This window comes from Primulina eburnea, chromosome 8 (genome assembly GCF_022965805.1).
Source record: "Primulina eburnea isolate SZY01 chromosome 8, ASM2296580v1, whole genome shotgun sequence".
Taxonomy (NCBI): Eukaryota; Viridiplantae; Streptophyta; class Magnoliopsida; order Lamiales; family Gesneriaceae; genus Primulina; species Primulina eburnea.
The window spans coordinates 32,605,849-32,621,641 of NC_133108.1; the positions used below are offsets into that span (position 1 = coordinate 32,605,849).

General features: G+C 35.1%; 1 protein-coding gene across 1 annotated transcript; it reads left to right on the plus strand.

Moving 5' to 3' along the window:
* The first annotated feature begins 4,605 nt into the window (after positions 1–4,605).
* On the plus strand, positions 4,606–7,378 carry LOC140837878 (cation/H(+) antiporter 14-like). Its single transcript, XM_073203963.1, has 2 exons — positions 4,606–5,601; positions 6,014–7,378. The coding sequence occupies exons 1-2, from the start codon at positions 4,612–4,614 to the stop codon at positions 7,247–7,249; spliced, it is 2,226 nt and encodes a 741-aa protein (XP_073060064.1). The 5' UTR covers positions 4,606–4,611; the 3' UTR covers positions 7,250–7,378.
* The last annotated feature ends 8,415 nt before the right edge of the window (positions 7,379–15,793 follow it).

A 15,793-nucleotide genomic window follows, 5' to 3' on the forward strand; every position in this document is an offset into this window, starting at 1 on the left:
CTTCGAAAACACTGATACTCCCTGAAGTTGATCAAATAGATCTTCAATCCTAGGCAGAGGATAATTATTCTTAACTGTGACTCGGTTCAGCACCCGATAATCAATGCAAAGACGCATGTTGTCGTCCTTCTTCTTAACAAGAAGTACCGGTGCGCCCCATGGAGAAAGGTTAGGGCGAATGAAGCCCTTGTCCAGCAAGTATTATATCTGATCCTTCAGCTCTTTCATCTCTGCAGGTGATAGATGATAGGGGGCCTTAGAGATCGGCACTGTACCTGGCATCAGATCGATAGAAAATTCAACCTCTCTGTCTGGTGGAATGCCTAAAAAATCGTCTAGGAAAACCCTGGGAAAAATCCCTGACCACGTCGACGTCCTCTTGCCGTTGGCTGACTGGCTCGGTCAATGTAGCAATACTCGCCAAAAATGTCTGGCAGCCTCTCCTCATGAGCTTCCTCGCACAGATGCAAGAAATGATGTGCTACATCTACTGGTATCTGGCTGCCTAAAAAATAAATGGCTTACCGCTGGGTGGTCGGACAGATACTGACCTCCGTCGAAAATCTATAGCGGCACCATTCGAAGAAATTCAATCCATACACAAAATAATTTAGCAATGCATACGTGATTACACAAAATATATTGAGCTCCAATATAGCAATGCATACGTGATTACCATCAAATCTCTTAAGCTCAAGAAACGGTAGCACAATCAAATTCACATGCACATAATTTTTCTGTAACAGAAGCTCCAATCTCTTCACTATCTGTGAGGTAAACATCTGATCTCTCGACGGAATCGAAACATTGAATCCCATATCCATAGCCCCTGGTATGATTCCTTGTCTCTTGACAAATGACTCGGATATAAATGAATGTGTAGCTTCGCAATCTAGCAATGCATACGTGATTACCATCAAATCTGATCGTGTTGAAACTTAAGAGATTTTCTATCAGTAATTGTCACCAAAATCCTTGGAAAAATCAATTATTTAATCCTAGTGTCCCATCAAAAATTTATAATTTTTCCTCAAAAATTCCAGAAATTGTAATTTGGCCCTTAAAGTTTCAATTCTTTACAATTTGGCCCTTCAATTTTTGATTTTTTGCAATAAGGTCCCTGAAATTTTGGTTATTGCATTTTTGGTCCTTAAAGCTCTTAATTAAATCAATTCAACCCTTAAGTCCACATATTATAACATGCAACCTAATTTACTCTATGGTATGATATCTACTCGACCTGATATTGCATGTGCTCTGAGTGGTTCAAGCAGATATCAATCAAATTCCGGCCCAATACATTAGAAAGCTGTGAAGGACATTCTTAAATACTTAAGAAGAACGAATAATTTGTTCTTGGTTTATGGGAATGGAGAATTAAAGTTGAAAGGCTCTACTCATTCTAACTTCCAATCAAATAAGGATGATCCGAAATCAACATCTGGATTTGTATTCAAGCTCCATGGTGGTGATGTATATTGGAAGAGTTCCAAACGAGACACCACAATGGATTCAACCATTGAGACCGAATACATAGCTGCATCAGCTGCAGCAAAGGAAGGTGTTTGGATGAGGAATTTCGTTCAAGAGTTGTGTGTCATTCCTCAAACAGTTGCTTCAGTCTCGGTCTATTGTGACAACACCGGTGCCATTGTGGAAGCATAGGAACCGAAGTTTCATCAGCGATCTAAACATGTATTGAGGAAGTTCCACATATTCCAAGAGATTGTGAGAAGATGAGACATATCGGTAAATAGAGTCGCTTCCGCAGACAACGTTGTTGATCCATTGACGAAACCCCTTCCAAGACCATTGTTTGAGAAGCATCGTGAAGCAATGGATCTAAGATCAATGGGTAGTTTTCTATAGGGCAAGTGGGAGATTGTTAGAGTAGGTGTCCAACAATCCAACTTGTGGCTTGAGCTTTTATTAACTCGAATGTAAAAGATATTTATTTTAATAATATTTTACTATTTTATTCGATCATGCAAATTGAATAGATAAAGTCCTTGAATATACAATAGGTATCATGAGGCATGTCTCGCAACATAATATCATGAAACTCAATAAGAAGTGTAATGTATATTCTAAACGAGTTACTAGTCGAATCTGTCGTCTAAAATAAGGATAAAGACTACTTGAGCTTGAGACTATATCTATGTTGTAAACACCATGTTTTATTGGCAAGGGAATGGAGATGTCTATTTATACAGATGGGTGATCATATGATGATGCACTGAACAACTCTCCCTCAGACTGTCAAGAGGTTCTCACTTATCGAGTTGAATATTCTGCAGTTATGGTTGTACATCATTAGTCCTTTAACCTAGGACAATGTAGGGGCTATATGTTCTAGCATACACTTTGATCCGTTTAGCAACTCCATTGGGGTTCATCAGGTGGCGAGGTTGGGTGTGGTTTTGAAATACGTAGGAAAAAATGCAACGTAGTCGGTATTCACCATTTGTCTACTGGTGAAGGTATCCTATGTGATCTGATAAGTTAATAGTGGATGGAATCTCTGGTCAGAGCAAAAAATGTGCTTTAGGAAAATATGTTCCCTAGTTCCACATACCATACCACTGTTACTACTCAAAGATAAATCACATCGTTATTGAATTATTATGCAACTCTCGATATACCAATGGTTGCATATTCGATCGGGATATATGTATTGAAGGGACCTTACTATAAGCTAACCATGACTTTAGGTTCTCATGGGGGTGACACTACTAGACGCTCTTATCATGATCTGATGGGTGCAATCAGAAATTTGTTTTGACATTTTTGATCAAGGAGTTGATGAAATGAACGAGGCTAATTAGGATAAGCCCAAATAAGAATAGATGTTATACTGAATCACATGGAGATGTGAATCCACGGATGTTGTATCTCTGTACCATTGAGGGTAACACAAGTATCAGATTATGTGTTCCCCTTGAGAAAGTCAAAGTTCAAGAAGTTGAATTTGACGACGATAGTTTGATGGAGAACAAACAGAATGCTTATAAAGAATTTTATAAGCTGGTTCTATAAGATGGAAGAAGTGGAAGTTAGCTCAATTGTTAATTAAGTAAGGAGAGTAAAATTGTCTGTTTTGGTGAAGGAATTCACTAAATTTCCAACTGCTCAATATGGTAAGTGAAATTTTTTATCGTCAAAATTTTTTATTTCATTATATGAACAAGACATGTATCCTTGATACATCGCCGCTGTCGGATCGTCGATTGAGATTATAACAAGTTCCGAATCATTTATTTAGTGGGTGTAGAATCTATTGATTAAATAATGGTACTAGAAGTAGTGACAACTAATATATACAAATTCTAATAAAATATTTTAGATGAGTCTATGATTAATTAACTAATGAGTTAATTATATAAATTAAATAATTAATATGTCTATACAAGTATTAATTGTGCGTGTATAAATGTATTAATGTTTGTATATATATACTCTTGATATGAAGATATAAAATATGTGTATATATAACATTAATACATCATATATTATCAAAAGTTGATAAACATATGATGTAATCATAATAATATGATAATTTTATTACAATGAAATAATAAAGTCATGGTGGGACAAAGATTAAAAATCTTTGTGGGATAGGGACTCTTGATAAGATATGGAATACATGCATATAAAACATATTGTCTGGGGAAGAAGAGTCATTAGGTTGAAAATTGAACTACATTAAAGCTGCCTATATTTGTGTCACGAGTGGTTATCCTTCTTGCATGGCTAACTTTACTATTAAACCATGCAAATAGAAGCAGTCCCCATGTCCTCTAAGGAAATAGTCAATTTGAATAACAAACTCCACTTTTCCCTCCTTTATCTTCACTTCTCACCTTGATTTCTTTTTCCTTCTGCATCTGGTCAATGTCATTTTCACGTTTCTTTCACTTTCTTAACTCTTATATCGCTGTCTTCATTTTTTTAACTGGTAATTTGTTTTCTTATTGTGGGGTGAAATCCATTGACTCTTCTCTTTGTATGACCCTTGACGCCTCTTAAATTATACAGACAAATGTCATCTGGAAAAGTTACATCTTCGATTGGGTATGTCCAAGGGCCACATGATTCTCAAGAAACTCTAGTGTGCCAGTTTACTCATATGACAAATGCGCAAGGGCGAGCATGGTTCGGAGGAGATCCTTTTGCCTTCAATCTACCGGTTCTGTTGTTGCAACTGATTTTTATTTTTTCCATAATAAGTATAGTATGGTTCCTTCTCAAACCTCTTAAGCAGGGTCTGATCAGTGCGCAACTTATTGTAAGCCTTCTCTTCTCTAGGTATTTCTTTCTGGAAAAGTGCTGCAATGAATTCATTTTTTATTGTTTTGGATCATCAGCATAGGTAAATTGTCTATTTTACCAATTCCATAGAAAATTCCGAAATAATAAAACTCACTTGTTACAGCATGCTACATGTTAATTAGAAGGAATCGCATTTCTTGATTGGACAGAAAACTTTGAGTTTGATTCCACGAACTAGATGCAGTATGCTAGCTAGACAACATTGTTGTTTTCACTGATCTTGATCTTTACTTTGTTGCCTAATTTCTGTGCATGAATGATTTTGATCAGGCCGGCATCATTATGGGCCGATCTTTCCTGGGGCGCATAGACTCTTACAGTGACAAGTTATTTCCTCCTGGAGGGAGATTGATACTTGAAACATTAGCAGACATGGGCTTCATGTTCCATCTGTTTATATTAGGAGTACAAGTTGATTTATCCCTGATTAAAAAGATTGGGAAAAGTGCGGTGGTAATTGGCGTCATCTCTTATTTCCTGCCTTTCACAATAGGGCTAACACTCATTTTCGTCTTAAATCAACTTATGGAGGTAGAGGCCTCGGTGAAACGATCCCTCCCTTATGTTGCATATTTAAATGCTATGTCTTCATTTCCAGTAATCACGAGCCTATTAATCGATCTCAACATTCTTAACTCGGAGCTTGGTAGGGTAGCTACATTGGCGTCATTGATCTGTGAAATATGCAACTACATTGTTACAGTGATATTTTGTGGGATTATAACAGGCTTACATAGCGTTGAGTGGAATGCTGTTTCTATTGTCTTGTGGCCCGTTTTCGTCCTCCTCATCTTTGTGTTTGTCCTTCGAACCGTAATTTTACTTATTGTCAGACATGTGCCTGAGGGACAACAGATGAAAGAGATACATTTTATATCCATTGTGGTCATAATCTTACTCTGCGGACTGGGTTCTGAAACTTTTGGGCACCCAGCAGCCCTTGGTGCCTTCTTTTTGGGCGTGATTACACCCGATGGACCGCCATTGGGATCTTCTTTAGTAAATAAGCTTGATACAATTAATACTGGATTTCTTCTTCCTGCCAAGTTAGTGATAAGTGGTTTGAGCATGGACATGTTCTCCATAGGAGGGGTTTCTGGAGCCACATATGGATTGGTCATCATTATTACTTATTCGGCAAAGTTTACATCCACCCTTATTCCGGCGCTCTTTTACGGTATGCCGTTACGCCATGCTGTCACTCTTGCTCTCATAATGTGTTGCAGAGGTATCATTGAAGCTGTTATATACATTACCTTGATGGAGGATGGGGTAGGCGTTTTTTCCTTTTTAATTCTAAAACTAGCTAAATATACAAAAGCATTAAGCAAGTCTGCAGGTGAATTTCCAGAAACCAACGTACTATTGTGTTTGAACAATGAAAATATACTTATAATGTGGCCAACTGATTAGTCTAGTAGTGACGCAATTGGTTTACTTCATGAATTAGGCCTCAAGTCGTGTCATGTTTGGTGCATGTGTAGTTAACTTTATATTTTTTTATAAGAAAAAAAGTCTCTCCTTTTACCAAAATTGTTGTCAGTACCATGTTTATTCTTCAGTTTAGTCGGTTTACAAATGTTCTCGGTGACAGTATAGTGGTGAGATTAAATTTATTGCAATATAAGATGCTGACAGACAACGTATTTTGTGGTCTTATGGAGTGTTATTTCACCATGTACAGATCATAAACAATGAAGCATATGCCTTTCTGTTAATCTCAATGCTGATCGTAACAGGGATTGCTAGGCCTCTGATATGGCATCTCTACGACCCATCAGCTAGTTACCTAGGCCGACGCAAGAACTCTATTCTGAGTAACAATCCAAACGACGAGCTAAGGATGATGGTCTGCATCCATAATGAAGAGAACGTGCCGATTATCATAAACCTTCTCGATGCCTCAACTCCTCTAATTCACAGACCTCTTGCTGTTTTTGTCCTAAATCTGATGGAACTCAAGGGCCAAGGAGCATCCGTGCTCGAGTCAACCACTCGCAGAAGCAAGCTAACAGCCTCAAGAAGCTGGTCAAAACATGTTGCCAATGCCATCAACTTGTTTGCAGAGCGCAACCACGGATGTGCCGTGCGCCACTTCAATTCTATCGCACCGTATGCCAGCATGCACAATGACATATGCTCGCTCGCTCTTGACCAAAATGCAAATATTGTGATCCTCCCATTTCACAAGCAATGGACTATAGATGGTAAAGTTGGGTCAAATTTTTCTTCCATCAGGATGGTAAACCAAAACGTTATCTCGAAAGCTCCTTGTTCAGTAGGAGTCCTCATTGATCGGGGGCAGGTAGCTGGAAACCAGTCAGTTTTGAAAGGACACTCCATGTTCCAAATCACTGTTCTATTCCTCGGTGGTCCTGACGACTGTGAGGCGCTTGCATATGCTAGTCGTTTCATTGAAAACCCGCAAATCATCCTAACATTCGTGTGGATTAGGCCATGGGATCATAAGAAGTATGGTGAACAAACAGAGAAGAGCATGGATACACAGATGGTAAACCAGTTTAGAGCTAAGACTATCGGTAATGCAAAAGTCATATACAGAGAAGAGTTAGTAAAAGATGCAATAGGGACAACAAAAGTGATCAGGTCAATAGAAGATGGATGTGATTTGTGCATAGTAGGTAGATATCATGAGGCTGATTCTCCACTGGTATTTGGGCTTACAGAATGGAGTGAGTGTCCTGAATTAGGTTTTATTGGAGATATGTTAGCCACTTCTGACTTCCATTTCTCAGTGCTGGTGGTGCAGCAGCAGCCCTTGGGTGCAGATTTTGTCTACAGTCACCGACTTCAACCCATCGCGTGTGGCTACAGCTCATCGCCATGTTATGATGATCAATACCAACACCATCGTTCTTACTCCTTTCAAGGAGGTTTTGAGCATTCTAAGAGAATTTAGGCAGCATTTGGATCGGACTATTCGGATTTGGAGACCTATTTGTAATCGAAACATTTGAAAATCAAAGGATTTGAAATGATATATAGTTGATAGTCATTTCAAAAATGTGAAACAAAATATGTCAAAGTAAATTATTGAGACTAAAATTGTTTGCACAAACGTACATAGTAGATAAGACTACTTGATTCGTATATTATTCAATTGTGTTTTTATACTCACAGAAAATAATATTTTTTTACAGTTAGAACAATATATAACTTATTCACAAGAATATTATGGTATTGAGTGCAAGTTTTTCAATAATTTATGTTTTGGTACCTTTATAATTAGGGATATAAATTAAGACCTAGGGGTTAGAGGGTGTGTGATCTTGATAATATTATTACAAATAATATAATATATATATATATATATATATATATATATATATATATATATATATATATTTATTTTTGTTGTGTACAATAATCGTTCCGTTAGCTAGAGCAAAAGTAACATTGTACTTGTGCCATTTTATACAATTTAAATATTTGAGTTATATATAATTTTTTGTAAAACGTCAAACATTATATACTTCAGTTGGTATCAGAGACAATATCATATGTTTGATTCTAGTTGATCGCAAAGTGTGTAATTATTGATAGATGATGATTGATGTGTAATAATTATAATTCTTATGTAGAATAATCAAAACGATATGTTTGTGATGTACGATTTAAAAACTCTGATTTGCACTTTACCAACAGTTATAAATTTTGATAAACGATAAATGCTTAATCTTACCATATTATATTAAAAACGAACTATAAAGTCGTTTATATTACATATAACAATAGTGGGAACGTGTAGTACTTTTATTTTGCAAATTACTTGTATTCCTTTTATTTTGTATTTCATATAAAGATGGCAATGGGTCCGGGTCTAAGGAGTATCTGACCTAGACCCGATCTGTTGGGGTGGGTTTAATTTTGGAAAATGAGAAGTAATATTTAATATATATATATATATATATATATATATATATATATATATATATATATATATATATATATATATATATATATATATATATATTGGGTTTAATTTTGGAAAATGAGAAGTAATATTTAATATATATATATATATATATATATATATATATATATATATATATATATATATATATATGTACGTATGTATGTATAATATATTTAGGCAATGTGTATATATATATATGTACGTGTGTTTTTATATTTGTAAAGCCTAGAACGATGATATTCGTAAATATATTTTAATTCTTCTTTCATAATAATATAATAAGTCATATCATTTTAAAAATATATATATCTTTCTTTTCGTCTATTTATAGATTAAGTTTCAAAAGTAAAAATATATATGAACATGTCGTACGATGTTTGACGATGAGGAAAAACTTCAAGAAAAATGTTGAAGAGTCTATCAGAGATTTCATACAATGTTTCACGATTAGAAAGAACTTCAAAAAAAAAATTTGTTATGATTTTATTAATTAAATATGGGCAACTTAAAATTCAGTACCCAACATATTTTAATTTTATTTCCACTCCCCAATTTCTCAAAATACCCCTCAACCTTATATTTTAATAATTGATTTTCTTTTATAATTAAAGGCACGTCATGCTTCCATAATATAAATTAAATCTTTTATCTTTTTTATCGGAATGACACAGGTTTATATCCACCGAGTTTTACAGACTGCTCCTCAGATTCCAACCACACGATCGTAACCGATGGTTTCTGACGCAGATTCCTTAAGCAGCACTTGGCACAACCCTAATCCGTTAACTATCTTAGGGTATACAGTAAAAGATAAAATTTTGAAAATCATACATGAGAGAGGCTAGAGCAAAGGATTTATTTATTCAAACACAAACATTTATTATTACATAGTAAGCTCCTGTAGAGGAGGAGAAACTTGTTTAACTACTGATAGTAGCTGAACTTACAAAACACATAAACTGAAAATATTACAATTTATTTTTTAAAGAAATTGAGGAAATGTTCGATGATCTCAACTTCATTGTGGTTCTTTATTTATAGATGGCTATCCGGATTTGAAACTCAGACTTCAACTCTTGATGAACCTTTACAGCTTGCATCTGGACTACTTCCTGTAGTGGTTGAGTGGTCATCATCGTGGTGGTTCCTGGTTTTGTCTAGAGTATTAATCTAGACAGAGCTTTTTCTTCTCGTTTTATCTTCCGGCGTATTCAATCAATATTGATTTGAACTATGTCTGCACAAATTTCTATGCATTCATCTTTTAATCGTTTATGATAGGCTCGGAAAAATCTCATCTCTTATCTTTTTCTTTTGATATGTCTCTTGACTGCTTTAAGATATTCAAAGAATATTGGTATTTTTTCAAGTTTCCGTATATTTTCTTGTGTGTTTCTTTTACCCTGTTTTTACTTCTTTTATAGATGAATTTTGGTAGTAAATTCTCTCATCTGTTTATTGGATTTCCTTTATCTTTAAAGATAAGGAATCCAATGGTCTTTTGTCATTTACCACTGATTATTGGTGGTTCTTTTATTCCACTCACATGGTGGTCTTTCCTTTTGTTAGTGGGATAGTCACATGTCCACTTTAGCTTTGTCGGGAAATCTTTGGCTTTTTGTATCCCCGAGGAAAACGTGCTTGTGACATTCTAGGCAGATGGTGGTTCTCGGCTTAAATCCTTTACAAAACTCTGGTTCTTTCTGGTTCTGACATTCTAGGTAGATGTTCTCCGACCATCTTCCCACATGTGCAATGTTGCAGAAATTTCGACGAGTTTATTTTTTGCCGGTAGCTTGCTGTTCCACAGAATATTTCTTTTCATTTCAAATATATCTTCTGCAAAACTTGTTGTTTTTCCTGTCATTGTGTTTAACAGGAAAGATCCATTTACAGAATTTTGATAAAACTTAAATGGATACTTGACCTTTTCCATCTCTGTTAGACAGACCCAAAATCCCTATGCTCTCCTGGTAAAGATGTCATCTTCATTAAGTGAAGAAACCAGGGGTGTTTCGTCTCTAGGAGGATCCTTGATGAATTTCTGGGCATTCATATCTGGCTTCCTTAGCTTGATGAAATGAAAAGCTTCGTGTGAGCCTTTCCCTGCTGGTTCTGGTGCTGCACTGAAAAAATACAAATCCAGAATATCTCTTCTGGACAAATAATAGTTATTCGCCCAAGTTTCATGAACAGCTTCCTGGATTCATTTAGGTAGTCCTGAAATTTTTGGGAAGCTGGGTGATGTGGTATAAATTGAGGCAAGAGCTCCGAATTCATACCAAGATTTGACCTCTTTTGGATATGAATTTGGTTTCATCCATACTCTAGGATATTTTTCTGAAACATCAACCATGTTGGTAGCGGGGTTAATGCCTACTTTTGTTTTTAATTTCTCCCACAATTGTTGGTATACATGTAATGGAGAAATTGTAGCTTCATTAGTACCAACATTAGTTTTGCCATTGTCAGTATTAGGCCTAAGGTTGATCTTTCCCTCTATAATCTCCGAGGTGAATGGTTGACTTGAGGACTCGAGATAAGGATCTGGAGTCTCAATTTTTGTTTCAGCCGACTCATCTGGAGGTGATCCCGACTTAGCACATGTGCTAGGGATATTTGAATCTCCTGTTCTAGGCACAGGGTCATGTACTCGAAAACTCTACATTTGATAAACCAACGGCTTCTCAATGACTTGGAGAATAGGCCTTTGCATTATAGAGCATAACTGAGTATAAGCCTGTAAATATCCCGTGATTCGATCAGAGACAATTCTCTTATCGGCTTGTTGTTGCCTTCCCGTAACTTTTGCGTTTAAGGCCAGCTTGTTAAACTCGTTTTGAAACATTTCAAGTTGTTCTCTTAAATGCCTCTGCATCTTGATGATGACATCGATATCATCGTTGTCAATCTCTTGTTAAAAAATCTACTAGAATATTTTCATGAGATTTAATTATCACAATATCAAAAATATAATTCTGAAATAGTGCTTGTCATCTTAATAATCTTGCCTTCTAAGGTATAGACTCAATTCTATTCCTTAAGAAATATTTTACCTGTGTATTATCAACTTTTAAAGTGAATTTCTTTGGGAGTAAGAATAATGACTATTTTTCAGAAGTCCTTTTACTGCATATAATTCATTTTCGTTGATATGCCATCTTATGGCTTCTGCATCTGAGAATAGTCAACTACAATATCTGCATGGTTTTTCTCCCCCTAGAGTGAGCTTTGTTCAGACTACCGCCCACCGATGATCAATGACATCCGTATATAATACCAAATCATCTTCATCTTGAGGAATAGCCATTTTTGGAAGATTTTTACAAATCTCCTTTAATTGACTAAGTTTTTGTGTGTGCTCTTTTGTTCATATAAATTGTGCGTCTTTTTTCAATAAAAACACTTTCCTGTGTTTTTCTAGGTTTTAATAAACATCCCAGAAAAATTAATAACTCCTAGAAAACTTTGAAGATGTTTATTTTTTTTAGTTTGTTTTGAAATTTTGCACCTTTTCTACTATATAATCTTGCAAAATTATTACAGACTCATCAATTTTTATTCCTAGAAATTCGATCTTTCTTGTGGCGATGACTGCTTTCTTTTCTGATAGAACCAGTCCTTTTTTTTCGCAAATATCAGAGAAAATCTCTAAATTTTTAATGTGTTCCTCCATATTTTTGTATGCAATTAACACATCGTCAATATAGACGAACATAAATTTGAAATAATCTTTAAATAGTTTATCCATTTTCCTTTGGAATATCTAGGGTGAATTAGCCAATCTCATTGGTAATACTTCTCAAATATAGTATCCTTGTGGTGTAGAGAAAGGTATGAATTTCTTGCTTTCTTCCTGCATTCGAATCTGATAAAATCCAGACATACAATCGAATTTAGAGAATATCTTTGCGTTGCGTATGCAACTGATTAGATATTCTCTGCTAGGTATAAAATACCCATCAAACTCCAGAATTTTATTAATTTCTTGATAATTAATAACCAATCTGGGTTTTCCTCATTTTATCTCACCATTATTTCTTATCAGAAAACCTGAACTGCTATATGGTGGAATTCCTGCTTTTATCAAACAAAGGTCCAAATGTTCCTTAATTATAATCTGCATATCCCTTTGATCAATTATTTTCATTAGGATAGGCTTGCAATAGACAAATTCATACTCTTTGTCTTCCTTAATTTTAAAGCAAGTTTTGAGTTGATTTCTGTCCCACCATACCAAGAGATCTTCATTGTAATTTTCTTTGATCATTTTCTTGACATCTTCAATGATATCTTAGATTCAAATTCTACCTCATTCTTTTGTAGAGCTATCTTAAGGCATTCTAATTTCATCTGTTTGGAGTTCTTTATCTGTTCTTAATTGGAGCATTGTTTCTCCAAACCATCTAGAATCTTCATTTTTGGGTTCAGAATTTTTCCTTCATCACCACGCTTGGTGCGAAACTGGATTGGCAATTTTCTGTAAAATGCCTCTCGTAGTCTCTGGACTATAATTTTGTGATCACAAGGTGTTGTGAACACTAATCTTCTAGTCTTATTTTTTTGCGTATAGGAATTGAACATTTGTAGGAAATTAATTCCTAGCAAAATTTCTGCTCTTGTATCATGAAAATAAATCGGTGGTGTTTTTACCTTATACCAATGTGTTTGTCCAGCACCTCCAATTACGATTTCTGTCATCTTAATCCCGTTACATAAGCTTAAGACTCTTCTAGAAAAATCTCTTCCACCTATCTTTGATAATTCTTATTCCAAATTATTTGGAAAAACTCCTCTTTTTGCTGTACAGATTCCAGTACCTGAATGAATATAAGCAGCAAAATATTCTAGTTTATATTGTTCGTATAAATTCCTATTGGAATGTATATAGATAATGGGCTTGTAGTCATTGGATTTTCCACATCCTATCATCTGCCATAAACTCAATTCCGTACTCTAGACGTTTCCAAGGTTTATGTTTCTCGAGAAACTCTAGTCCAAGAACCAATCGATCTGGTTCTTTTCCTAGAATTCCTTTGGTAAGAACTTCCAATTCTCCGATCTGAATCATTCCTTGGTAAGTCCTATCGTAGGTTGTTCTAAATAGTAGATAGTATTACAAGGAAATTGATTCCTTTGTTTTGTAATATCAAATACTATTTTTACTTCCTTCCACCCTTCTGGGCATCTAAACTTTCCTATTGTAGAAAAACTTTTTGGCTCCTGTTGGGTTTCTTGGACATGTGTTTTTTCCCACTGGTAACTTGTAATCCTATCTCCCTCAAAAGATAGTCTTCTTGATTCCAATATAAGACTTTGATTACTTTGTAGAATCGGTTTTTCTTGTATATGGATATCTGTTTCCTGTATTAAAGGAAACTCGACTCTTTCTGGATAAATTGCCTGAGCAACTTTTCCAAATATCTCAGGTATTTCAATAAACTCATTTCTAATAAACAATTCTGAATGATGTGTATTAAATAGAGCATATGAAATTTGATAGGTAATAGAATATGGTCTATTACCTTCTTTCATCAGCCTTTTTTCCTTGAAATTCTTGTGCAATGTCAAGGCTCGGCTAAAATCTCTATCTGCCAGGTTGTAGGAAATTCTCTGATAGATTACTCCTACAATCTTTCCTGTGCAGAGATTTCTTGAGATGGTTCCCATTACCGAATTTTGAAGGTTCCCCATTCTTTTATCGCATATAGTGATATCACCGATATGAATCTAGGACATAGTCCTTGCTACATCTATCTTGAATTTTTGTAATTCCTCCTTAATTTCTCTGGAAGGAATTAATTGCATCTCCGTTCTATTTCCTGCAAGTTCCATCTGGATTGTCATTTCCCTTCTAGAAACTTTATAGATTAGATGATGCTTTATGTTTCTTTGGCCAAGACTTCCTAATAACTTTTCTACATGTCCTGCAGAGAATCTTTGATATCTCTGAAGTGTATGATTTCTCTCATAATCCTTTGGATCATGCTATGAGATATTGTTGTCTGGCTAAAGAAACCAGACAAATCTTTATGTGTTTTTTGTCGAAACACATCATCTTCAGTCAGATTCCGATTCAGTTCCATCTGATTATTCCTGACTCAAAACTTCTTCTTCCTCATATATACTTTCCTCTTAGGCAATATCCTCAAATCGGTATACCTGAATAAGATCTTTGTAATAAACCACTTCTTCAATATCCAGCGTTGGATCGAAGCGTTTAATACCAATTTTTTCATTTTCAGGACAATTGGTTTAGATATGACCTCCTGCTCCACAAGTCCAAAAATTACAATTTTAAAAACTTTCATTAGTTCGAGTATGAGCTCTTCTGGAAGTTTTCTTCGTAGGTGTTCTTCCTGTACTTCGAGATGTACTCGATGCTTGGGATGATATCTTATTTCTTGATGGTCCACTTCTTTGCCCAGATTTATAAGATCTGGCCTTCTGTCTGGACCATACTGTTCTTGGTTTCTAAGAACTTCTTCCACTTCTAGCATAAGGATGAGTCCTAAAAATTTTACTCTTATGCTTTTGTGGTTTACTTCCAATAATTTTTGGAAGATCATTTTATTTACAACACAAATGAGTTCTTTAGTTGATACCCCTTAAGCGTTTGTAATTCTTTTGTAATGCTGCCATATGACATCATTCTGCCAATTTTCCTTTAAAGAAAGAGGCTCTTTATGCCAACGTATCTGGATTTCCAGGTACGTATTCCATTTTGAGCATTTCTCTCCAGGGACTTGGCATTTTGGCGAAGAAAAGCTACATAGCTATATTTTCTTTGACACCTGAATTCCATCTATACTTACTGAATAACATAATGTAATTCAAGTCCTATGGATGTTTAAACATGGCTTCCTCTAGACCAATATTTTCTAAATTTTTCATCAGATTAATTTATTTTTTGAGACAGATTTAATTAGATTGATCATTATTTCTTCTTCAGTCAAAGGTTTTAACACTACTTTGGTCTTCCCTTGTTGATGTAACAAAGGTTCAGTATCAAAGGATGGTGGTAACTTTCCTTCTGAAGTTCACTTTTTCTCAACTCGTTGAGGTACAAAGTTTATAGGATCGGTTGATTGGTTGAGATGTGTTTAGAAAGGGGGGTTGAATCAACACTCACGATTTTATAATCTTTTCGAATGAAGTGTCATTTTTGTGACAAACTGAAACTAGGAATCTTGTCTGTCAATGACAATCAGTTTAACTGATAACAGTTGCTTGAATAAACTGACTGAAAGATAGAATAAATAACTGAACTAAGAACACGTACATAAAGATTTATGGATGTTTTAAGATTTGAATTACTCCTACGTCACCCCTTTTATCACAAGGATAGGATAAGCACTAAAAGACTTTGATTGATACAAAACTTGTATAAACCCACTACAGTTTGGACTTAACACTGCCAAAGCTGAAACTCTTAGTTTACAAAATATCTCACAGTTCTTAGACTGAACTTAACACAACTGATCTAGTGTAATGCCCGAGAATTGTAGGTTGATAAGACGAGATTAT

Excerpts from the sequence above, each read along its gene's own strand:
- LOC140837878 (XM_073203963.1), top strand. The coding sequence starts at position 4,612 with ATGGGCCGATCTTTCCTGGGGCGCATAGACTCTTACAGTGACAAGTTA. Across the intron at positions 5,602-6,013 it reads TTACCTTGATGGAGGATGGG|ATCATAAACAATGAAGCATA; the intron begins GTAGGCGTTTTT and ends CACCATGTACAG.